The following is a 27,245-nucleotide window of genomic DNA, read 5'->3' on the forward strand; positions in this document are numbered from 1 at the left end:
GCCTATGAAATGTGGAGGTTTACTCCACATTTAATAGTAATATAATAGTATGGAACTCTACCCTGATAAAAATAAAAGTAGCCTCTCACTACAGTACCAACAGAGTTCCCCTATAACAGTACAAAAAAAAAGTTTCCTCCCCATTAACAGTGCCATCCAAGTGCTCCTTTAAATAGGGGGCTATGTATTGAAAAACAGATATCCCCTATCCATAGAATAGAATAGGAAATAAATTGCTGATTGGTGGGGGTCTGATCGCTGAGAATCCTTAGAATGGGGCTATTTTACACCGTTGTGAATGCAGTCACAGCAAAGCTAGACAAACCCCTAGTGGACTCTGATGCACCCCCGTCCCATTTAATGGGAGGGCTGTTGATAGCCAAAGTACAGCACTTAGCTATCTCAGGCATTCTCACTGAAGTGAATGAGGGTGTTCAGGGTATTGCAGTGTGCGGTTGCATTCACAACAAGGGTATAACACCCTCAGTTCACAGCCTACTGTACATCAATGTCATCTTTTTGCTTTCATGCAATAGTGTTTACTAAAGTGTTAGATGTTACTTCACTGAGATGCAATACCAGACACAGCCTTTGACAAGGGTGGCACTATTTTTTAAGGAAAAGCTATCTGCAGTGCATTCTAGCAGATCTGTCATTTCTGGTGAAGATAAGGGTGAGATGACAGCAATAGTCAGGACTGATAATAATGCCCCTCCTATGCTATAGTAAGCTGTACCAGAATCATCCATTCTCCTCTGCTGCACCTGTTTTGTGCTTGTGCTCTCCCTGCACATGAACCTCAGCGAGCAGCTCCAGAAATTACAGTAATATTAACCGACCGAGATGCTAATGTTCTGGGCCACCTAGTAAGTTTTTATAGCAAGCAAACATCAGCCTGATCCTTGTTTTTTATGAAATTGAAGCAAATTTGAAATGCATGTCTTAAAGTTCCATTCATGATTGTTAGCGTAGCAGGAAACCATACTGTGTGGGCGCATATTTTTAATCAAGGTCCTATTTCACTCACATAACCACTGCCTTGTGGTTTACTATTACAACAATCATCTATTTGCTGGTTTATGACACTTGGAGCAGTAATATTAAACGTAATGGAACAGAAGTATTTCAGCTCAATGTAATAAGTGTTATTATCTGGCATACTATCGAGTATATAGCTGCGTATTATTAACAGGCTAGCGATATCACAGCCCTAGGTAGATCCAGATTTGTCCAAATATTTTTGAGGATTCTGTTTCATGTAAGTCACTTATATCGTCTAGTACCTAAGGCTTGGGCTGAAACGTGTCTATTTTATTGTAAGAAAGTTACCTTATAATCACAGGAAAGCCACGTCAGGCTTGTAGTAGAACATGGCGGTCATGTATAAGATGGAATGAACTTTCAGAATACATGGAAGGCCTGGTTGTGTCAGAGTGGCTCATAGAGATTTTGAGAAAGGGGTCTTATGGTGTTCTGGCATTACTAAGGCTAAGATTCCACATAGCGAGCCGCAGCCAGAAAGTGCTGCGGAGAAAAACTGCCTCAGAAACGCTTGGCGTTTTTTCCCGTTGCGCTTTCACAGAAAGTCCACACAGTTTTCCTCTGTAGACTTTCTGCTTCATTTATACCTATACAGAAAACACCAGCATTTATATAAGTATAATTGACATTCTGCAATTTACAAAAACGCAACAGTTTTTGAAGTCGCAGCATGTCTACTGCGAATATTTTTCTGCAACGTGTGGATGGGAATAGCAAAATCATGGCATTTACTTTACGTGGGGCCCAAGTCTAAAATAGGGGTTTCCAGGCTTTCATATTTATGGACTATGGTTAACCTGACTCATCAATATTAGGTGAGATGGGGGTCTGTCTCTGCACTGTAGGCATTATACTGGGGGGACATTGTGGAGCATTATACTGTGGAGGCACTGTGGAGCATTATACTGTGGAGGCACTGTGGAGCATTATACTGGGGGGCACTGTGGAGCATTATACTGAGGGGCACTGTGGAGTATTATACTAGGGAGGCACAGTGGAGCATTATACTGGGGGGCACTGCGGAGCATTATATTGGGGGCACTGTGGAGTATTATACTGGGGGGCACTGTAATCCATTATACTGGGGAGGCACTGTGGAGCATTATACTGGGGAGGCACTGCGGAGCATTATATTGGGGGGCACTGTAGAGCATTATACTGGGGAGGCACTGCGAAGCATTATACTGGGGGGCACTGTAGAGCATTATACTGGGGGGCACTGTAATCCATTATACTGGGTGGCACTGTGGAGCATTATACTGGGGAGGCACTGTGGAGAATTATACTGGGGGGCACTGTGGACCATTATACTGGGAGGCACAGTGGAGTATTATACTGGGGGGCACTGTAGAGCATTATACTGGGGGGCACTGTAATCCATTATACTGGGTGGCACTGTGGAGTATTATACTGGGGAGGCACTGTGGAGAATTATACTGGGGGGCACTGTGGAGAATTATAAATGTAAATTATATATATATATATATATATATATATATATATATGTATAAATGATCTGGACGATGGAATTATTGGGGAACTCATAAAATTTGCAGATGATACGAAGATAGGAGGAATAGCCAACACTAGAGAGGAGAGAGAGTGTATTCAAAAGGACTTAGATACACTGGAACAATGGGCGGAGGCGAACAAAATGGTATTTAACAGGGACAAATGCAAAGTTCTACATCTGGGTAACAGAAATGTAAAAAACATATATAGTATGGGAGGAATAGAACTAAGTGATAGCATAGGGGAAAAGGACTTGGGCATAATAGTAGATCACAAATTCAACATGAGCCAACAGTGCGGTGCTGCTGCAAAAAAGGCTAATAAAATTCTGGGATGTATTAAGACAAGCATTGAATCTAGATCAAGAGAGGTCATTATTCCGCTGTACTCTTCCCTGGTCAGACCACACCTGGAATACTGTGTACAGTTCTGGGTGCCTCAATTCAAGAAAGACATCGATATATTGGAGCAAGTCCAGAGAAGAGCAACCAAATTGGTGGAAGGTCTGCAAACCATGTCCTATGAGGAGCGGCTAAAAGAACTGGGATTGTTTAGTTTGCAGAAGAGAAGGCTGAGGGGAGATTTAATAGCAGTCTACAAATATCTGAAAGGTAGTCACAGTGCAGAGGGATCTACCCTATTCTCATTAGCACAAGGAAGTACAAGAAGCAATGGGATGAAACTAAAGGGAAAGAGATACAGATTAGACATTAGAAAAAACTTTCTGACAGTGAGGGTAGTGAGAGAGTGGAATAGACTGCCACGGGAGGTGGTGGGCGCTCCATCAATGGAAATCTTCAAGCGGAATCTGGATAAACATATAGCTGGGATGATTTAGGAAGACCTGCACTCGCAGGGGGTTGGACCCGATGGCCCTTGAGGTCCCTTCCAACTCTACCATAAGAATAAAGAATAAGAATAAGAATACTGGGGGGCACTGTGGAGAATTATACTGGGGGGCACTTTGGAGAATTATACTGGGGGGCACTGTGGAGCATTATACTGGGGGGCACTGTAGAGCATTATACTGGGAGGCTCTATGGAGCATTATACTGGGAGGCACTGTGGACCATTATACTGGGAGGCACTGTGGAGCATTATACTGGGGAGCACAGCAAAACATTATACTAGGGGGCATTGTGGAGCATTATACTGGGGGGCCACTGTAGAGCATTATACTGGGAGGCACAGTGGAGCATTATACTGGGGGGCCACTGTGGAGCATTATACTGGGGGGCACAGTGGAGCATTATACTGGGGGGCCACTGTGGAGCATTATACTGGGGGGCACAGTGGAACATTATACTAGGGGGAACTGTGGAGCATTATACTGGGGGGCCACTGTAGAGCATTATACTGGGAGGCACAGTGGAGCATTATACTGGGGGGCCACTGTAGAGCATTATACTGGGAGGCACAGTGGAGCATTATACTGGGGGGCCACTGTGGAGCATGATACTGGGGGGCACAGTGGAACATTATACTAGGGGGAACTGTGGAGCATTATACTGGGAGGCACTGTGGAGCATTATACTGGGAGTCACAGTGGAGCATTATACTTGGGGGCACTGTGGAGCATTATACTGGGAGGCACAGTGGAGCATTATACTTGGGGGCACAGTGGAACATTATACTGGGGACACTGGAGCATTATACTGGGGGGCCACTGTAGAGCATTATACTGTGAGAGCACTGTGGAGCATTATACTGGGGGGCACAGTGGAACACTATACTAGGGGGCACTGTGGAGCATTATACTGGGGGCACAGTGGAACATTATACTAGGGGGCACTGTGGAGCATTATACTGGGGGAGTACTGTGGAGAATTATACTGGGGGGCACTGTGGACCATTATACTGGGGGCACAGTGGAGCATTATACTGGGGGGGCACTGTGGACCATTATACTGGGAGGGCACAGTGGAGCATTATACTGGGGGGCACTGTGGAGCATTTGAGATTTGTGGGGCCACAGTTGAGCATTATACTGTATGTACAGCACTGGGGAACAATATATATACTGTGTAAGGGCCACAGAACAGGAAACTGTAAGATACATTGGGGAGGAGGGGGCATACAAATTTTGCCAACATGGGGCTGACCCAAAATTCTTAATGGCAGAATAGAATAAAAGGCAGAAGATAGTGCTAAAAGGCAGAATAACATTTATTTTCCAAATGTAAGTACACTAATTGGGGACCCCCATAATATTCTTGTCTACCAGTGGGTTCTGCCTTTAGAAAGTTTGGGAACCACTGGGCTAGAGGAACCGGGAAGTAAGGACTAGTTGAAGGCCTAAGCTGTATTATGGCTCATTCACACGGTGGGCGGTGGGGCGGATTTTGGCACCAAGTGTGACGCAGGGAGCTGCATCACTCTCGGGTCAAAACCTGCCTGCCACGAGTGTCGCAGTCGCAGATTTCCCCTCCGGAGTCGGCTCAAATGAATGGGCCGACTACAGAGGTTGCTGAAGAAAGCAGCTTGCTAGCGGAAAAAAGAACGCCAGTGGTCTCCATAGACCATCATTGTATGGAGGCGGATTTTGAGGCGGAATCCACTGTCAAAATTCGCCTCCTTGCCCCCGTGTGAACTAGCCCTTAGAATGATAGCTTCAGGAGATTGGTAAGATGAATGCTGCTTCTTTTATTCTCTAACCGCTTTTAAGTCATACACAATTTTTTTTCCGATTTTTTCCCATTTCCCATAACTTCTTTAAGTTGACCAATTGCTGTCAACTGAAGACCTGATAAGATAATGTTGACATTGTATAAGGCCATATATAGAATCTTATAATTCAGAAATGTTATGATGACATGTATCAGCTGCAGAACTGTCAGTGAGCACCCAAGGACCCCGACTGACCCTAAACTGAGTTTCAGTGTCTGCTTATATGCCATAAAGTCTCTTGAGATGAACTTTGGTGCAAAAAAGCCCCCAATCGGCTTATGATCCCAGGACGACTAACTGGTACTGACATTCCAAGCTAAAATTGGTTTAGTGCTATTGATCTATAATATCGTGTTACTGTCACCTATGCAATGACAGTGAATCACAGACTATGCGAACTACCAAAGATGTCAATGTAATACTGTGTAGAAGGAAGAGATTTAACAATAAATAATACTCTCTGCTGGAGCAATAACCCAATTAGTGACAATGCGATGTCCCCGGGATCATTACAAGGGATTCCAAATAGCACAACCTTTAGAGAACTCTATTTCTAGATCTGTTTCCCAGTATTAATGAGAGAAAGTAAACCCATAGAAATAAATAGTGCCACACTCTGCAGATTCATGAGACGTAGCCACCGCTCGCAGATTTAATAACTTTGTCTCTTTACTGGGAATAGCCTAATAATTATCCCTGATAGTCTTTTAGTGAATAAAACTGCATTTAATAGATTTGCTTTTACAGTGCGTACCTTGTTAAAATCTTATGGAATTTAATATGCAGCACGGTATAACTCTAGAAACCTTCGGGCTGTGTTTTTCTAATTGTTTCATGTTATGTAGCCTGTCTGTCATACATACTTACACACCTGGCTAAATATGGCATAGTGGAAACAGACCTCCAATACTAAACCTTGGCTACCCCATGATGAGTCAGAGAACCAACCATCCAATTGAAATGGGATGATGTAAGTTATGATATACTATCACTACAATGCACTAGGTTAGAGATATACAGATATAGCAAACATGCAGAACAACTCTTTCTCTCTAGACAACGTTTACGTAATTGTTTGCTTCTAGATCATGAGAAATCTTATAAAAAATAGAAAGTTAAACATTACTCACAATTGAATCGAGCTGGAAAATTGCTAGCCAATAAACTAAAATTGAAACACCTAAAATCTCGGATACCCTTTTTAATAGACCCAGCTACTAAAGGTAAAATAGTTACTCCATCAGACATTGCGGACCAATTCAGTAGGTATTATGCTAAACTTTATCATTTGAAAGATGACTCCTCGATTCCCAAAGCGAATGAGACAGCCGTTTCCACATTTTTACACTCCCCTCTCTTTCTGCAGCTCAAATGCAATCTTTGGAGTGACGGATCACAGAGGAAGAAATCGTAGAAACTATCACTTCCCTTCCATCTGGGAAATGCCCAGGCCCTGATGGTATTACCAACGAATATTATAAGGTTTTTTCTTCTGTGATTTGTCCTTACTTATCTAGGTTTTTTAATTCTGCCATGGCTACTGGCACCTTTCCCAAAGAAAATCTAGAGGCTCTTATTGTTACTGTTCCTAAACCAGGTAAATCAACTGAATCGCCTCAAAATTTTAGACCTATTTCATTATTAAATACTGGTGTTAAGATTTATGTGAAACTCCTGGCCCGTAGACTCGCTCCATTGATTCCCTCTTTGGTCTCTTCTGACCAGGCTGGGTTTGTAATGGGTAGACAAGCTCCGGATAATACTAGGGGAGTCTTAAATCTCTTACATCATATAGAGAAGACAAAATTACCCTCACTGTTTTTAGCTCGGGACGCTGAAAAAGTGTTCGACCGTATACATTGGTTGTATGCTTTTTCAGCTTTGAAACTGATGGGTATAGGTGAAGTATTTATGATGGCCCTAGCAGCTCTATATTCAATGCTGTCTGCTAGAGTGTTTGTAAACAGAGCTCTATCTACTCATAATGGGGTCTGTGCACTTTAACTGCACTTCGCTCCTCCTAAACACTCTCCTCCTGCTACTCGTGGACTTGGTGACTCTCCTTTAGTCAAATAGTGGTTTCCCCTGAAACATTTTTTCCTAAAGACTATAATGGATTCGATATTCGTTCAAGTAGTCGAATATTGAGGCTCTACTCGAAACGAATATTGAATCTCAAATATCTCACTGTTCGCTCATCTCTAGTCCTTTGCCAAATACAATAATATTTGGAGAGTTTGGAGAGAAAGCTCATATTGTACCGCCCATTAATACACTATATGGTACTGTAGTTATTCCTCGATTATTACCATCATAGTTATTGGGGCGACTTGTGCACGACACTGGGGTTATTCAATCCATATTTCCTAACTTGCTTTAATTTAAAGTGACCTTCCTTTGTTTTTTCCCTTTCCTTTTTGTTTCTTGTCTTGTCTTATGTTTTCCCCTTAATATCTACTTATTTGAGAATTAATGTAACTTAATTAATGCTTGTTTGTTAATGTATGATTGTTGTACTATAAAAAAAAATGTAAATAATCCCTTAATAAAAATTCTAGAAATAAAGATATAGCAAACATCAACTTGACCTAGCAAATATTTCTCAAAGCTTGACATCTGGAGTATTACATACCATTCAATTTATTGGCATGCAACATGTCAAGTTAACATTAGCAATTTGCAATACAATGGAAGGGAAAACAAAAATACCGTATTTTTCGGACTATAAGACGCACTTTTTTTCCCCCAAATTTCGGAGGAAAATGAGGGTGATTCTTATAGTCTGAATGTGGGTGGAGGAGTGGGTTTGCAGCATGGCAGCGCTACTGCCACCGCTAGTTTTCTTCAGCAGCAGTAGCGCGGCAATCTGCAGGCCCCGGCAGCTAAGACAGTCCCCGGCATCTGCTGTAATAGACCGGCGGATGCCGGGGAGTGTCTTAGCTGCCGGGGCCTGCAGATTGCCGCGCTACTGCCACCGCTGGTTTTCTTCAGCGGCAGGAGTGTGACAATCTGCAGGCCCCGGCAGCTAAGACACTCCCCGGCATCCGCCGGTCTATTACAGCAGATGCCGGGGACTGTCTTAGCTGCCGGGGCCGCGCTACTGCCGCTGAAGAAAACCAGCGGTGGCAGTAGCGCGGCCATGCTGCAAATCCACTCCTCCTCCACAGGTCCCGGCAGTCAGTTAGCCCTGGGGCCGGTCCCCACCGGCCCCATACCTTTAGTGATGCAGGCCGGCTCCTGCACGGCGAGGCCGCAGGAGCCGACCTGTTCCGATGACAGCCGGGAGCCTAATGAAGGCTCCGAGGCCTGTCATAGATATATATTACTATCGCGGCTGGTCTATGACCCTCCGCGATAGTAATGTATAGAATCTCCCATAGACGGCAATACACTTGTATTGTCGTCTATGGGACTTGCAATCAAATGATTGCAGGTTCAAGCCCCCTAGGCGGGGGATATTAAAATAGTTAAAAAAAAAAAAAAAAACACTTAAAAAAAAATATAATAAAAAATAAAATAAATAAAAGTTCACCTCCTTTCCCTAGAATACATATAAAAGTATAACATTACTGTGAAACATACACATTAGGTATCCCTGTGTCTGAAAATGCCCGGTCTACTAATATTTTTATGTACAGTGAACGTCAAAATCAAAAGTGCTAAACTGCCGGGTTTTTCTCTCTGTTTTGCCTCTGAATTAAATAAAAGGTGATCTAAGCAATAAACATTTCCCAAAATGGTATATCTAAAAAGTACACCTGGCCCCACAAAAAAAACGCCCTATACATCCCCGTACAGCTGCAGGGTCACCCGTCAATGTGGCCTTGCAGCTGTTCCAAAACTACAACTCCCATATATTAAATATTTTACCATTTTTTGCCTGAAAATTTTTTTCCCTATTTTTCTCCTCTAAAACCTGGGTGCGTCTTATAGTCCGAAAAATATTATTATTTGGCCCCATATTACTATTATTATACTATCATAAAGAAGTACTCCATTACAAAATTATGTGCTATAAATTACTAGATATTAAATTATAACATTCTAAAACCTACCCACTCCCAAATCTACTATAACAATTATCTGTTAGATGCCCAAATGTAACAATTTTGCAATTGAAATTTGATTTTTAACCCCTTTCTGCTGTGAAATATTTTCAATTTTAGTTTTGGTTTTGTCCTTTCTGCTTCCAAATGCTATAATTTATTTTTCTGTTACACACGTTGCAATTTTTTAATAGCACTATATAATGTTTTTTCAAAACAAACACATTCTGGGCCCAAAACTTTTTTATATTTCCATATAAAGAGCTGCTCTTCTAGTTGATTCTTATTGGTTGTTCTGCATAACAACAGAAATTACTGGATTGCCTATAAAATAGGATTCAGGTGGTCAGACTGAGATACTGAGCGTGTCTGACTGCCAGCTCTGTAGGCATTAGGTGGACATTTTGAGTAGAAATTAAGACACCAGCAGGGGGAGCTATAACAAGTATGTAACAGGTTGTGCTCCCTTCAAACCTGGCAGGTCCTGGCTGTATTACATAGCATGCATCTATCACTAACAAACCTGCAGCTGTATTACACAGCATGCATCTGTCATTAACAACTACATCTTTTTCAATTAACCTATATTCTGAGTCCCCATGCAGCATAAAAAACACCGCAGAAAAGACCAGAGAAGAAATCCATTGCGTTTTTCAAGCTGAGGCCCCACGTTGCAGAAACGCAGCTTTTCTTGTTGAGGATTTTGTTGCATTTTATTGAGCCAAAGCCGGGAGTGGATACAAAAGAAATTGGAAATATACAGGCAGCACTTATACTTCTACCTTTTGCTCAATAAACTCCTGACTTTGGCTCAGAAAAAACGCTTCTGCAACAAAAAAAAGCTGCATTTCCACAATGTGGGGCTTTAGGCCCCATACCCATGGAGAAACGCGCCGCTCATTCTGACACGTAAACACATGTCAGAGTGAGGCCCTTCAAAACAGATCCCATTAACTTCAATGGGTGACGGCTTGTGCACGCTATACATTGAAATCAATGGGAGGCTTTTTAACCCATTGATTTCAATGTGTAGCGCGCGTAAGCCAGCAACCATTGAAGTCAATGGGATCTGTTTTGAAGCGCCTCACTCTGATATTTGTTTACGTGTCACAGTGAGCCGAGCGTTTCTCCATGGGTACAGGGCCTTAGCCTCACAGAAAGGCTGCAGAATTTTCCTCTGGAGACTTTCTGCTTCTATTATACCTATACAGAAAATGCTGGATTCTATTTCTGCAATACATGTAGATGGGATTAGCCAGAATCCCAACCAGTTTGCAGATTATATAAAATGTCCTTCGCGGCCAAAACATTGCATTTTCACAATATGGAACCCTGGCCGAAAGGAGTAAAAGTAAAGGGTAGAAAAATGGAATGCAATGAGAAGGGGTTAAAATAATTTACTAATAATCCTTTTAACAAGTGCAATATCTCAGGTAGACTTCAGATTGGACAAAGTATCAACGCCCTAGTCTAAAGTAAAATTTCTGCATTGAAGGTTAATTTTAACATAATTTCCTGAAACAAAAATAGTGTCAGATTCCAGTCTAGACAAGGTTCTCCCCTTTCCCTGTGACGTCTCAAGAATGGTATTTGTGTCAATGACCAGAGGAAACACCAGCCTAATAAACTGTCATAAAATATAGTATATACAATACTTGATATTAATTGTTGCAAGAATTCTGATTTGTTACGGCACGAACCAGCTTTAAAGTTTCAGTCTGTGTCATATTTTCTAAACTGTAAGCACTTTAGATTTACTTATTGCTTTGTGACATCCCTCTTTACTGCAGTGAAAGCATGTATTGCTTAAACAATGTGGTTTGGATCCAGGGTTCTCATGGATCATCATGGAAATGTTTGCTTCAGCAACAGTGTCATTACTTTTACTAGTAACATCTGCCGGACCATCTCGCACGCTTGTGTATGATGACAAGCACTGCATGTTTTATGCTCAGTAATACCACATATTGTGGCTTCAGCAAAAGTTTTGTTGTCAACCAAGTAAATAAAAAGTAAGCAACAGCGAAACATCCAAACATTTTACGTAACTTAAAATAAGTAGAACGTGATCGGAAACACTGGATGGTGACGATACACTTCATAGTCTTATAACTATTTATGTGACTTTTATACGTAAGTCTTGGACGACAGACTATACTACATCTTACAGCACATTGTGATCTATGACTGCATTATTATTAGTGCTGTTTCCAGGCCATAGCTATAGGGGTGCAGTAGGAGCAGTCCCTGACGGGAACTCTATGAACCCTCTGCCATATAAAAAATACCACTATTCTAAATGGCACAAGTTAGATAGGGGATCCATTGCAGATTTTACATTTGGTTCAGGAGCTTCCGGCTGGCTATATAAACCCATATCTCTTTTACTAGAGACTATGCTCTACGATGCATTGTAAGGGGGCGTTCACACTTGCACTCCTGTGCGCCCTGCATCATTTCGCCGGGTCTGTATGCAGCCTCTCTGTGGGGAAACCATTTTTTTTTGGCCGGACACAAAGTTGGACATGCAGAACTTTGTGTCCAGCCAAAAAAAAAAAAAAACAGTTTCCGCACAGAGAGGTCACATACGGACACTAGCGGTTTGCTTTTAAAACCCATTCAAATGAATGGGTTTAAAAACTGACCACTGGGAAGCCGTCCAATATCCAGTTTCTCCAAGGCTTAGGATAGAAACCCAGCGGAAGGACACAGGGTGCACAGGGGTGCAAGTGTGAACGCCCACTAAACTAGACAGTAACCTGATTTGTTTTAATAAAAAAGGAACAGCTAAATCTCCCATCTACATATAGCAAGTCCTATAAATCTATAAACCCATCTGCTGTGGGGTCTAGAGTCTTCCTCCTGCCCCTGTGCTGTTTTTCCGCTTTGCATTGTTGCGCCTAGGCTAGTGTGAATGTGCAAACTTCCCGTCTCTAAAAGGCCGAACAGCGCCAAATTCCATTGTCAGCAGTCAATACCTTGTAGACCTGAGTATTACAAGGGACACCCACTCTGGGCCTAAGCAACAAGATCTAGCTTCCAGTGCTCTGCCATGGTGTACATTGTCTGTTTCCACATTATCAACAGTAGTATCAGTGGTGCACTATCAATACAGGTCTGTCTACAAACAGGTACCTCATATATAAGGAGTTCTGGCATGGTCATCCGATTCCTCCTGCAACCCTTTCTAAGTGATATATTAAAAATTCGAAAACTACCAAGTTAAAAAAAAATTATAAAAAAAAATAAAATACTAATTACAAGCTTATTTTAAGGGACAACAACTATACTTTTCTTAGGATTCTACAGGTATGCATGTTCTACCTTAGAAGGTAAAAGCCTACATTCAGACGGTGATAATACATCCATATTATACTGTCCTTATTATACAAAAACACCTGTCGTGACCACTAGTGTAAAGACCATAGACTCCAATGATGCTGCTATATTGGGTCATCATACTCATGGATAGGGAAGAAGGGACAGCCATAACGGAATCATATAAAACAGCCGCATTATGACCGCCTGAATGCCAAAAAAAACTCCCATATGTAAGCCGTATTCCCAATAAAATAACTTGTGGGGAATACATCAAAGAGAGGACATTTTCTCCTATGATGCTCCTGGAGTGAAATAGAAGATATACTGTAAGAAAACATTTAGGAAATTATCCGCGATTTGCAGTAATTAAAAAGTTAGTTTCATTAACTACATTCTAAACATTTGTATCTGGCTCCATTACAATATGCAATCCCTCCTATAAAAGACTTTTAGGATTATCTCAATTACCTAATATGATTGTATTTGCTCATATTTCTACATTTAATAGGGGATTTGACATCTTATTTGAATCTCTTTTTATTTAAATTAGTGACGGAACCATTTTAGCTTTACTCAATTAAACTCATTATATTGATTCATTGTAGCATTTTCCTGCAGCTCTCCCTAGCACACTGTACAGATAAGAACATGTAATGATGCTATAAAATATTCTTGCAAATAAAAGAAACTTGCGCCGAAATGAAGACATGAGAAGTGTATGTATAAGTGGCTGCTAGCTATCAGCTCCTTGGAAAGTACAGCAAGGAAAGGCCCTGCGGAGCTAGACTGGGTGCAGTAACGTACTGTATATGCCACGCAAGTCTACAGCTACAGAGATCACCTACTAACAATAATATGGAATCTGTACAGTTATATATTAATATGGTCAGATATAAAAATCATCCACAAGGCAAATGTTTCTACTGTATATACTGACAGTATTAGGAGAGATCGCACATATGTGACAACATTTACTTACAATTTCATAAAGCAACAGAAATGGCTGGCACAAGACAAGTGCTGTAAGGTCAGTGTTCACATTGTACATACATTACCACTTAAATAAATAGTAACTCAATCAGATTTCTATATATCAACTGCTACGCTATTCATTCAGTGCAGGGATTGTCTCTCATGCCCAGCATTCAGCTAGAGATCCTCGGGGTCACCAGAGAAAACAATTCTCTCTGTCTATACAAAATATACACACGTCCAATTCTGACATCATTGTAGTCTTAAGCCATATTCACATGACAGTGAATAACAGCCTGTGACGTACGGATGTCACATGGCAGCATTAAGTTCAATGTCTGTGAATGGGGGATATTCACATGACCATTATTTAGACTGTTCGTTGTAACATACTGTCATATAGGTCACATCCTATTTTTGTCTGTTTTCACAGACCCCACTATACACTCAAATGTATGGGAAAATCTATGAAAACGGGTTCTCCTGAGGTGCAAGATGGCCATGAAAATGTACCCTACAGGCTAGACACATAATATCAACAGGATCTAATTGTTTTTTTGGAATCAATTCATAAGAAATAGACCTTAGTTATTGCTTGTCTCCAGAGGCAGCATTAAATGGCATTGTCTTCTATAGGACATCTACAGCACATTGTTATGTGAGAGCTTGGGCCCACCGGAGTGTCTTCTGGTACTATGAAAAGCCAGCCAAACCCTAATTAGAATGGACATAGAAAATAAGCTGCTCACATCTCATCACCATGTCCCCTCTATTACACAGTCCAGTCATATTAATGTGATTACCGCCTACTTTTGACATCAACGCTTAATAACCAATTGCAGAAGGCACGTGTCATCAGCAGCAAATTCCCCGGGTTGTTCACACCATGGATGCTCGAACGCATAACCTAGCACTGGAGTCGGCATGGCTCAACATCCCAGTGACATCATCACAACATCCCCTCTCTTCCTGCATGTCTTGCAGTGGTCCACTCTGCGAAACGTGGTTATTCTGGATTTTGACAGGTGGTCACATTAATGTGACTGGACTGTGTATAATGAGTAGCAGAGATCACATAATTGGAGTCCCAGCTCTTTCACCACCTCTAACTTGTCTGATTGATATATTAGGGATCCTCTAATGAAAGAAATCGTTTCATTGTGGGACTAAATGAAATTACATCATACATAGTATAGTTTCATCACTGGCCTAACTACATTGGTGGCAATGATTAAAGCTGTGACTGGGCCCAGAAGTCAGGGGGCCCAACTGGTCACCCTCTACACACTAGGGCAGGGTAAATTTCTGTAATCTCCTTACTGATTTCCTTTCATGGGTGGCATTTTATGTGAAATAATTTTATGACCCTTGCCCTCTGGTGGGCTGAAAAAAGATTTCTGATATTTAGTTTTCCATTCTCAGAAAGGATAAAATTAACCTTTTAATGACAAAGAATAGACATTGGTCAGCAGCATGTAGTCAAGGATGGATTATGTAGGGGAGACTGTAGCACTAAGGGGGGGCATGGTTAATATGTGGGGGGGGGGAATGATAGGAAGCTTATGTGCTCAGACTTGTTGTGAACAATTTTTTACAGCAGTCTGGGCCCAGATGGGGACTGAAAGGGAAATGTGAATACTGTTTAATTCAGGTAAAACTTTCCTGTAGGGCTAGGTTGATATGTTGGTTTATAAATTAATGAGACAGTTATTGGTGTCAACATATATTCCCTAAATTAAATAGTGCTGTCTGGTGGTAGATGTCTTCCAGTCATGGAACACCTGGCAAACAGCTCATGTTGCCAATCAAAGCAGATGGCCAGGCAGGTAGTGGTCACTATGGGAAAAATGTAGAATTATATAGCGTCATTCAAATAAATGGGAAAACATGTAATACTGTACATAGCCAGCTTGAGGCCACCAGAGGTTGAGATACTTCTAAAGATATGGAAATATAATTTCACACTCCAAAAAAAAAAATATGAACCACTATTTCAATGTTATTCATGGTAGGGAGAGCACATATATCTTGTAATTTCCCTATCACCAAAAAGCATTTTATAAAAGTTGAAGCTTGAATTTATTTCAGTATCCTTACATAATAAGATAGAAATGATTAGTATTAATACTATTATAGGTGATAATTATTGTGACATTTCTTTGAAGCAAGTACTCAAATACAGAAAAGGTGAAGAAAATGTAACAAAAAGAGTAAAACAAAACATACTAAAAAGAAGGAAAACTAGGAGATATGTAAATCTGCAGTTCTTCCAACTAACAGTATACAGAATAAGAAGTGATGTAGATGTCTCAGTACTAAATCTACAGGATATAAAATAAGCTCTCCTATCCTAGGATGTTGCCTTGTTGACATTCTGTGATATATATTTTCACAAATATATAAAGATGAAAGATTTATTTCTCCTTTACATTGCCTCAGTGACTTGTAGTCTAGCCCTGGAGCAATATAATTTGAGGTTTTCAGAAATGAGAAGAAGGTCACAAGCGAATGAAGAAAAGGAGACAATTTCAAAGCTGGTTGGAGTTCCTGAAAGCTTTACCCTGTGTTTGCTGGGCTGCTCTGCCGCACTCTATAGAATAACACTTGACTGGTCTTTCTCTAACTTCAGAGCAGCAAGGCACCAACACATCTGAAGAATGTGCTATTATAAAGTACTACATCTAAGCTGAATGAGTAATGTTTGATCTTCATCACAGGATATCCAGTTCTATTAGACTGATGCTATCATTACACGGATTTGATATACACTGTGGAAGGATTATTTATGGCGCAACAGACAGTGAGAAAAAGTTTGAGTCAACAATTTTGACAGAGAACAAAGTCAACAGCAACAGCAGTCCATTGACTGGATAAAAATCCTACATTATTAAGACAATGTTGAGTTGGACAAACATATTGAACAGACAATAGCTCTGTAGATGGAAATATTGTCCTTTTCAGACAACTTAGTCTCATTTAACAAAACATGTGATTTTGGAACAAAATGTAATGCAATTTATTTTAAAAATGTTGCTGTTTTCTGCCAAAAAACCTCTAAAGTTGCTGCCACAAGGTATCTACCGACTAGTTAATTTGCTGTTCAGTCATTGTTACTAGGAAAGTTCTGTCTGTAGAAGCATAGGCAAATCTCTCTTCATGGACTCTGTACTTTTGCAGGATTCCACACAGCTTTCCCTACTTCTACACTACATGGTGGAGTCTGAAACTTCCCACAGCTCAAAATGAGTGTATATACTTTTGACTAGCTGCTTACGTTATGGCTGATGGGATGCTAGTCATAGACAGTAAGCAGTTTTCCTGATTATGCTCAGATTTGTCATTTGTTGTGTTAGGGATCTATTTAGCTGCATCATAACCTGAATGCAGTGCCCAGTCTCCCCGAGTCTCCTATACAATGTTCACTTGGGCTTTTCTCAGCTATTTGTTGCTGTATTACAGTTACTTTTGGTAGAATTTTACATGAGAAACCAACAGTAATAATAATGTCTAAAAGGAGGGGGGACTGCTCTGCATTATGCACGGCCCCTGCATCAGGGTGAAATGGAAAATGTGTTGCAGCCATAATGGAGTTATTAGCAACAGAAAAAACTGAAAGGACACCATATATGAAGGTTTACACAGGGGGTTGTAAAAAAAAAAAAAATTGCATGCAGTCAGATTAACCACTTACTAATATACTGAGTTTCATATGTCATCATGCAGAGGGGATATATAGTTTTCTCCCTTCTCCCTATCCCCCCCCCCCCCCCTAAGTACAGGACGTCTCATATCTTATCTTCATTGTTCCCCAACTATCAATCTTTTCTTTCTATCTCTGGAGGGATTGACATGCTGAATAGAAGATAGTGCAGAGTGATTGAGCATAAGAGTAGATATGGAGGAATTTTAATAGAGGGTATGCATGTTACTGAAAAAAAGGACAATTGGGAAATTTATGTTATTTAAATTTTTATGCCAAAATGATGCAATTGCCATGTGGGGCCCCAGGCTTAATGAATTAGTGCACCAATCTTAATGAATTCCCCCATTGTTTGTGAATGGACAAAGCAATCATAGGAGCTACAGTCTCGCACATTGATTATCCCACTTACAGCACAAGCCCAGGAGGATCAGAACAAAGGTTTACTAAAAATTGTAGATGGCCAACACATGTGAATGGACTTCCCAAAACTTCCTGATAGTTAGCATCACTTGAATGAAGTCCAGTACCATTTAGTAGTAAATAAAATCTTCTGTATTTTAAAGCAGCTATTTCACTTATCCACATATGTGATAAGGGGAATGGAGAAATGTGATTTAGGGGATGCATTTCACACCACTAGTGTCCTTTAGCCATGGTCTCTTATTGAGAAGGACCCACACAATATGAAATGCATGAGATACATCATGCATCTCCATTCCTCTTGGCCCACATGTGGCTATATGAACGCCTTGCTTGATTCCTACCTGCTGGTTTTAAAGTGGATTGAAATAAAGTAGATAGTATTTTATATAACAGGTGCTGGTGTTCATTCAAGCAAGGACTCAGAATAAAGGTGAATCAGAGAGTCTGTCAAAGTAATGAATATATGAAAATAACCCCTGGAGATCTATGATGGCATTATCATTCAGATAAATCTAGAGACTGACATATACCTTAAGCAGATCCATTATACCAAAAGAATATTTTGTGGGCTCAGCATTTAACTGTATGGAAAAACACAATTGCGGCATTATAGAGACAGACAGTTAAAAATGTATACTATGCACATGTTTTTATTTTTTTACTTTTTTTTTTAAACATGGATCCACATGGCTGACAGATACCACTGTCAGGAATCCATCACAGCTATCCATGTAACATATACACAGCCATCTTTTGCGTTGCAAGCATTAAAGGGATTCTACCATTAAAAACCTTTTTTTCTGTGGATAAGACGTCGGAATAGCCTTTAGAAAGGCTATTCATCTCTTACTTTTAGATGTAATCTCCGCCGCGCCGTTCCTTAGAAATATCGTTTTTTACCGGTATGTAAATTAGTTCTCTCGCAGCGATGGGGGCGGGCCCCAACGCTGAAAATGCGATGAGGGCGTCCCCACTGCTCGAGAACACGATCCTGCGACGCCTCTATCTTCTGCTGGATCCTCCCCTTCTTTCCTCGTCTTTCTTCGGCGGCGTCACCTCCGACACCTGTGCAGTTGGCTCTGCGAGTGAGACACTAGTAGAGCCGACTACGCATGCGCGCAATTGTAGCCTCGGAACTATGGCCGCCGGCATGCGCAGTCGGCTCTACTAGTGTCTCACTGGCAAGAGCCAACTGCGCAGGTGTCGGAGGTGACGCCGCCGAAGAAAGATGAGGAAAGAAGGGGAGGATCCAGCAGAAGATAGAGGCGTCGCTGGAGCCTGTTCTCGAGCAGCAGTGGGGACGCCCTCATCGCATTTTCAGCGCTGGGGCCTGCCCCCATCGCTGTGAGAGAACTAATTTACATACCGGTAAAAACCGATATTTCTAAGGAACGGCGTGGCGGTGATCACATCTAAAGGTAAGAGACGAGTAGCCTTTCTAAAGGCTATTCTGACGTCTTATCCACAGAAAAAAGGTTTTTAATGGTAGAATCCCTTTAAACATATATAACTTGAAACGAGCCTAAACTGAATGTCCATCTTTTAACTACCGGTATATAACATTTTTTGGGTCCAGGATTCTGCTCTCATTCCTGATTTCTCAATACATTAATATAGATACAGTCATGGCCGTAAGTGGTGGCACCCCTGAAATTTTTCCAGAAATTGTTGCAATTACACATGTTTTGTTGTACACGTTTATTTATCAGCGAAAATCTGTGTACACTGACCCTATATTTGTTTCCCAAGTATTGTGATAATATTACTAGTATTTTAAAATTTCGGCTAAAATCCATTAATCTGGTTGTAACTTGCACAATGAAAACGTAAAAGCTGCACGTAGACAGGAATACAGCGATTGAATATAGTGAAATAATGAACAATGAAGTATCATGCTGAATACAGGAGAGGTTGACTAAGAAACTCCATGTGATGTCACATTAACATCCGCCAAATGTCATGAAGTCTACCACCCAGAACCATATTTGAAAATCTATGCAAAGTGTAAATCACTTAACTTTCCCATTCTGGGATGACAGATTGATTCGCGCATAGGGTTGTTACTACAATATGTACTGTAAACATCCATCATATGTGTTGTGGCAGGCAGGATTATATGCAAAGAAATTGAACTAGGGGAAAAAAAAAATAGTGGCAGCAGCTGCAAACAGACAAAATACCAAAAAAGTGAAGAGCTTCTTAATACTAATATTTAACTTCAGCTCGTGTTTACCATTTCCTGGTAAATCCACATCTTGAGCCCTGCACACAGTAAGGGGAGGTGGTGCTTTTACTTCTAAATTCAGTCAGTTATGTTCTGGGTAAATAAAGGATGAAATCATCGCAATAGTTCATGTGCGGTGTCAACATAATACTATTAATATCAGTGAATACCAATGGCCACATTATTAGAGAAACCCATCTAGTAACACATTGGACCTCCGCTGGCCTTCAGAACTATAGTAACAGAGCATAGCATACACAGTTATCATCAATAGGTATGAGAGGATCCAGGGAGTGCCAAGAAAAAGTCTCACCAAACACCATTACTCCACCTCCACAAGCCTCAACTGTTCACACCTGACAAGAAAGGACCATCCATTCCTGCTGCTTCTGCCAAACTTTAACCCTCTTATCAATATCATAAAAATATCTGGATTCATGTGACCAGGCCATGTTTTTGCACTGGCACTGGTTTGCCCCTGGTCTCTTGTCTTTCTGTTTCCCTTAGAAAGCAATGTCTCTGAAAATCGTCATCTTTGTTGAAGTCCAATTAGAAGTGATAATTTGTGCTTTCAGACAGATTAGTTGGGACATCAGTGTTGTAGTCACGTGTCATTTGTTTGAGTGCGCACGGTCTGTATGTCAAAAAGATTCTTGACATCCACCCTTGACTACTTCCACAGTACCACAGGATCCTCTTTCACTTGATATTTTTCCTCGATCCCAACATCCTTGATGCTCTGGACAACGTTACATGAGAAACTGAATTTAGTTTTATTTGGGTATGGTTGGGTTGGGTGGCGTTGAGTAGCTTGCATGATCAGGTCATGCTTCCTCTTCTTGAGATCTTATAAGCCCTTACAGTCTAGTTGTGGCAGGGAAGCACAGCATACCAGGTTGTGTAAGGGACTGCTTTAAAAACCTATGAACCTCTTCTGTTGTCTCTTGTCATAAGCTGAAGACACAGACTTGGGATGAAGTGTGAGCACAATTCTGTTCTGACTTGGTGAGCACTATTCTCAGTCTCTAACTGCTTAACATTCTCCCCCCCATTGGAAAAGACCAGATGAACTGTAGACTGGTGAAGATTGTTTCTTGGAGAGTATCTCTCTTGCAACATGCTACAGAGCATAGACTCTAAGAGATAAGGAAAGGAGGAGGATGCCACCTTCCCATGGTGAAGAAAACAGATGTAATAAAGATGACTCCACTACAGGGGAAAAAGATAAATTGCTCCCCAGTTGGAGAAATATGAAAACAAAGAACAAAAAAAATAAGATTGACATTAAGAACAGTTCCAACATTGGACAAAGAACATAGACTATCAAAAAAAAAAAGTAGTGACCAAGATGATATGGTAGAGACTGCCGAGGCTAGTGACTGGCTACAATAGTCACGTGTGTAGATGCCACATGATGAGCTCTACAGTGCCACTTCAATGGTGGGGATTAAATGGGCGATTTATTTTAATTTTAACACATTCTCTTAATTTTTTTTTTTTTTTTAATCCTGGAGATTCCATATGATTCAACAAACACCTTTGAGTCTATAAATCCCTGGCTCCTTGATGTCAACCATAAAGAAGTAGCATTAGTCATACTATTGTCCAATTGACTTCAACAGCTTGTCAACTTTTTGAATATTATCTGTAAATATCAATGTGCAGAAAACAGTTTCAACATACCTTGTAATGGTTCCTAAAAACACCTCATCCTGTCCTGCTGCGGGGCTGTAGACAACTGGGAAACCATTATGACTTGTGCTATTTAGCAGCTCAGCCAACATGGAGACACTTTCCCGTAAATGGATAACGGTACAAGGTTGCATGGCATCTCTAGCTGTGAAGAGTTCCAGGTCTACCCTAAAAGTACAAACCAAAGAGATCATTGTTATAACATTAAAGAGGAACAATGTTTGGCAATTATGTATTGTGTGGACCCAGAGCATGTATGATTTAAAGGGGTTCTCTGCTTTGGACAAATCCTTTCACAATAGTTCAAAGTGCAAAAAGTGCTCACAGCTCCTTTTGGCAATAAAATTTGATAGATAGTGATATTAAAAAGGAGAAATACGTTCACTCACATATAAGGTGCTGGTCTCTGGTTGTGATGCGTTGGATCCAAGGACAAGTGCAATCCAATCCAAGGAAAATCCAAGGAAAAGCAGCTTTTTTGTTGCAGATTTTGCTGCAGTTTTTTTTAGCCAAATTTAGGAGTAGATTGAGCAGAAGTGAGAAGTATGAGTAAATGCTTAGTTTTCTCATTCTTATTGTGACCTTTCTTTGGCTCAAAAAAATCCAGCAAAATCTGCAAGAAAAAAGCTGTTTCTGCAACATGGAACATCAGCCACAAAGTGTTTTTATTATGCAGAACACTGAATAATATAGTATTAATATAGAGAGAGAAGCCATGGTTCACATACTGTTAAGGTTTCTTACCTCTTTTACTGCTGCTAACTTTGCAGTAATGTAGCCCTGAGTTAGCCTTGGTTCTCACTTGTATTCAGGTTTCTGTCTTCCAGGTACACTTAGGGACACGGAAAATGTAAAGCTTTTCCGCTAAAAAAGCCGTTTCCTTGCGGTTAACCACAGACCCCAAAGACTTTAATGGTGTCCAATGGGTCTCTGGATGATTTGATGCTTGCAGGACTTTTCTGTCCACCTATTCTAATGGGAATGGAGGACGGAGTCTCCGAACACTAGTGTGAACCTATTGTTAGACCTAAATAATCAAAGACAGAGTGGTTGCTAGGGACATGCAGTTTGACTATCCCATGTAAAAACAGGGCTGTGGAATCAGCAGGCCAAACAACCAACTCCAATCTATGTCTTCACAGTCGACTCCAACTCCTACTCTTACTCCTTCATAAATGGCAGATTTTCGTGGTTGGACAGAAGCAGTAAAGCTCCTCTAATTCACAAAAAAGCTAATGACTGAATTTCTAAATAAATATGCTACAAACTATACATCTAATTAATTATACAATATGTTAATTCTATAACATAATATAAAATAATATATAAATTAATTAATCAGTTTATTTTGAAGCTGGCTTTGGGGTCATTAACTTTTTTCCAACTCCGTGACTCAGACCCAAATCCACAGCCCCATGTAAACCTCTGTTAGACAGTGCATAGCAATTTAGCTCTGAGCACTGTATGGCACGGTTCTTATAGATACCCAGTAACACTTCCCATATGGGCACTGTGTAGCCATGTTGATAGGAGCATTGTGTGACATCCTATATGTGTGCCATATTTCACATGGACACTGTATGGTTTAATTAATATGGATATTGTATAGCGCTTCCATATGTGGGCAAAGCATGGCAATTTTCATATAAATACCCAATAGTCCTTGTCATATGGACACTGTATGGCACAATTCATAAGCGTACTATGTAGCAAATTTACAAATAAACTATTCCTTCTTGGTTGAAGAATGTGTTATGGTCTCCCCACAAATGTCTTTCCTTTATATCATGGTTTTATGTTTTAGACAAACATACTAATAAGTATACTTTCGAACAAAGTAGCTTCCTCATAATACATTTACTGGTCTGGTGTCCACCTTAAACACTTGTTTTATTGATACAAGAATGCTGCTGTCTCCAGGTTTATGCTGAAAACTCGGTCACCCAAATGTTGGAGGGGGGTTGTTGAATACTTTACTAATACAGTGCGTTCCTGTCATTGTCATGTGATTAGCATCCTATACAAGCCATCCCCCTCATGGATTGTAGGCCCGTGAATGGTTGAATCATCAGCATTCTGCACTTGTGTGGCCGCCTGGTCTAAAAGTATGGGCGTCACTAATAGTCTCGCATTATCACGTGAATGGCACCTTATACAAGCTTCATTTAAATCCCTTTATGTAATGTAAATGTGGATATTTAGTGATATGATATATAATGACTTCCTTTTTCAGTGCATATGCAAACTACACTTGATTTGCAAGATTCTCCAGGAAAAAGTAGTAAAAATTACTTTTCATTCACCTCTTTATACCATATGTTTTTACTTTGTCCTTAATGGATTTAAGATGCCCCCATAATTCTTTTAACAAAAGTAACTATGTGTAACATGTTTGTAGCCACATATAGCATGTGACAAAATCTGACGTGAAATTTTTAGTGTATTAAAAATGTAAGTGTTACAGATATTTTTGGCCCAACAAATATAAGAAATATGTATGTAAAACCATTTGTATGAGGCGATTTAAAAGCACGTTAAATGTATTGAATGAAATAAATGTTTCTCTTGTCATAACTCACAATAGCGCATATTACAATATTATAAAAGGCCCATTCTATTCCTCTATAAACTATAGATACAAATATAGATAAATGGATACACCTTTCAGTTTCCATATAATACTGCCAACCATTTTAGTGCCCTGTTGGGAAGGTAACTCGGTAGCAGTAATACTGCTGACCCAACCAGTCAGAGACAGGGACACAAAATGTGATGCAAACGGGATTATTTAGAAAAAAGGAAAAAAAATAAAAATAAACCTTCACATCAGGTACAAAATAAGCAAACTAAAATACAGCCTCAACTTCAGGCAAAAAGGCAAAGCAAAACTCCTGCTCGTCCGAGCTCTAACTAATACAGTATAACGCTAACTGTATGTGTGGCTTATTTGCACCCACACGATCAAACAAAGCACAATAAGTCCTAGTTTGTTCTCACCACAACTCAGCTCTCCAGGACAGACCCAGGCACCTCCTCCCACTCTCAGGATCTGCCTTGAAGTGCAGGTTCTGCAGTCTATTATGGCCCAGTCATGAGCCCAGGACCCACACCTGGGGCTGAAACCTATTCCAGCCCCGCACTGGACCACACATATGTCAGGAATCTGAAGGAGATATACCGGGACTCCAGCACTCTGCCTGTCACCTTCTCACAGCCCATATATTCTACAAGTAAATTGAGTTCTGTACAAAACATATCTATATTTCTACTCCCAGTCTTAGCAGTTTGTATGTCACAGTAAAACCTTAGTAGTGTCCATATACAGTAATATATGTCAACGTACATCAAAGTGCCCATCTACTGCAATACTACAATTCACAACACTCAAGAATACCATAAATATTCTTAATATAATAGTGCTATCAGTAGTGCTCATATAATAGTGACAGGCAGAGAATAGTAACTAGAGATGTGCAACTGGCATAGTAAAAGCATCTGTCAATTAAGTTGGGGGGTCATCTTGAGGTGCCCTCCAGGTCTTTTTTTCTTGTTCCAGTCCTATCTAGTACACAGATGCCCATTGCAATACAAATAAGCTGGTAATTTTCTCCTTGTCTTCTTGATGGAACAGATCAAGAAGGTAAGATTTAAAGGTACTAGCCAATTTTTTTAAAAAAATGGGCCAAGTAAAATCAATATAAAATACTTCCTAATATATCCTTTTAAATTCAGCACCATTTATCTGCTGGGGGTTTTTTTCAGGTCATTGACCACAGCTGTGAAGTTTTGTTTACAATCTCAAAACCCCCTCCCCATGAGGAGTTCAGCCAGAAAACTAAGGGTCACGGCAGCACCTGATCTCCTTACTGCTTGAAGCCACTCATACTGACCTCGGATGTGGGAGTGAGTTATTGCCTGGTCAATAAAGTGGTGCTACATGAACGGAAAAAGAAATCTTACACAACACAGACTCCAGAGAGGGAGTCTGCACACAGGCAGTGTTTGTGTCTTGTGATTTAATTCCAGGAGATAGTGGAGAAGGAAGATGAATCATGGGAAATGTAGTTCATCCACAGATTCACTACATGTAAGTAAAAGTGATACAAGGAGTAGCAAGTAAAAGGTAAGCAATGGATGCACAATGGAAAAGCAAGTATTTAGCACTGCTGTGGATGGATTTGCAGATAATTTTAGGAAGTTGGATAATCCCTTTAATAGTATCAACATTACTTTGATAAATAAACACCTTCGCCAGCACTTACTTCTTTTTTCCTTGGACAACATAAGGCTCAGCTTCCAAATGTGGGATACACTTAAGATGCAATAAAGAGCTGAAGAGAGAATGGTTGAAGTAATCGCCTACTGTTTTTCCAGTCAACACAGTGACCATTATCAGCAGAATAGACTGCACATCATTTGTTATTTCCACCTAGAAGGAAACATAAATTAGTATAAAACAATATAAAATGTAGCCAGTACAGGCTGAAAGGCATTTTCCAACTTGTAAAAACACTCTAGTCTATCCTTAAAATAGGCCCTCAGTTTTATATTGAAGGGCATTCTGATTCTCAGCACCCCTGCTGATCAGCAGGTTAAGGAAGCCTTGGCACTTGTGCAGTTGACTGGTGGGGGTGTCAACAGTCGGACCCGCAGTGATCCAAAATTTATGGTGTATCTTAAAGGTAGCCCTGCAATTTTTGAAAGTTGAGCAACCCCTTTAAGTACATGTCACCTTTAAGTACGTCAGTCATTCTTTGTTGCATTGAAGAGTTAAAGTATGATGTCAGTCCATGTTTGTAGTAAATACCAGTCCATCGGTGTAGGTGTCCATCTTATGTCATGGCCCTCCTGCTTCTTACAGGGCATGGTATGACAATAAGAAAGAAATTCAAGACGTATCCACAATGTGTTAGATATAGCTATATCCCTAACTCCAAGCAGTGCAGGGAAGATACAGTGTAGTTCTGTGATTCAATAACTATGGGAAGAATATGCAAATCCGCCTTCCATGATGTAATTAGGAAGACAGTTGCTGCCTCATTGTTGCAAACCAATAGAGGGCGCTCACTGGAATGTGCAAGCCTGTCTTAAGACAGGATTCCAGTGAAATAACCCAATAATGGCTGCTCCCTTTAGCCTCATGCCCGACCTTCCAAGAGGCCTTTGTTTAGCAATGACGCTGGGATTATTACCAGGTTATAGTCTCTCAATCGAGGACAGCTGTTTCGATCTGGTTGGATCTCATCAGCCCGATGTAGAGAGGACTATAACCTGGTAGAGGTGAGAGGCTTAGACAGGGTTCGGGGGATATTGTCACTCCTTAGGGAGAGACCACCATATAGGTGTGTGGAGACTTGTTAAGCCTTTAGCACTCCACTTTGCAAGGAACTATGGGAAGAATATGCAAATCCGCCTTCCATGATGTAATTAGGAAGACAGTTGCTGCCTCATTGTTGCAAACCAATAGAGGGCGCTCACTGGAATGTGCAAGCCTGTCTTAAGGCCGGGTTCACACGGAGTTACGTGCCGCGAGATTTGGCACGTAGACGCCGCGTGACCCTTTGCGTGCCGTACACGCTCCCATTCATTTCAATGGGAGCGGGGAGCGTATGCGCCGCGCTAGTTTGCGGCCGTGAATAAATGC

The 27,245-nt window shown here is 40.7% G+C and overlaps 1 protein-coding gene across 1 annotated transcript in view; it reads right to left on the reverse strand.

Annotated features, from left to right (window-relative positions):
* Positions 1 to 27,245, reverse strand: part of LOC142201083 (chloride channel protein D-like) — a 96,975-nt gene that overhangs the window by 16,637 nt on the left and 53,093 nt on the right. The window contains exons 14-15 of the mRNA XM_075271915.1: positions 25,864 to 26,030; positions 21,593 to 21,769 (exon numbers count right to left, since the gene is read on the reverse strand). Coding sequence (XP_075128016.1) covers positions 21,593 to 21,769; positions 25,864 to 26,030 — 344 coding nt within the window. The remainder of the gene's footprint in view (positions 1 to 21,592; positions 21,770 to 25,863; positions 26,031 to 27,245) is intronic.

This window comes from Leptodactylus fuscus, chromosome 4 (assembly GCF_031893055.1).
Source record: "Leptodactylus fuscus isolate aLepFus1 chromosome 4, aLepFus1.hap2, whole genome shotgun sequence".
In the NCBI taxonomy this organism is placed as follows: domain Eukaryota; kingdom Metazoa; phylum Chordata; class Amphibia; order Anura; family Leptodactylidae; genus Leptodactylus; species Leptodactylus fuscus.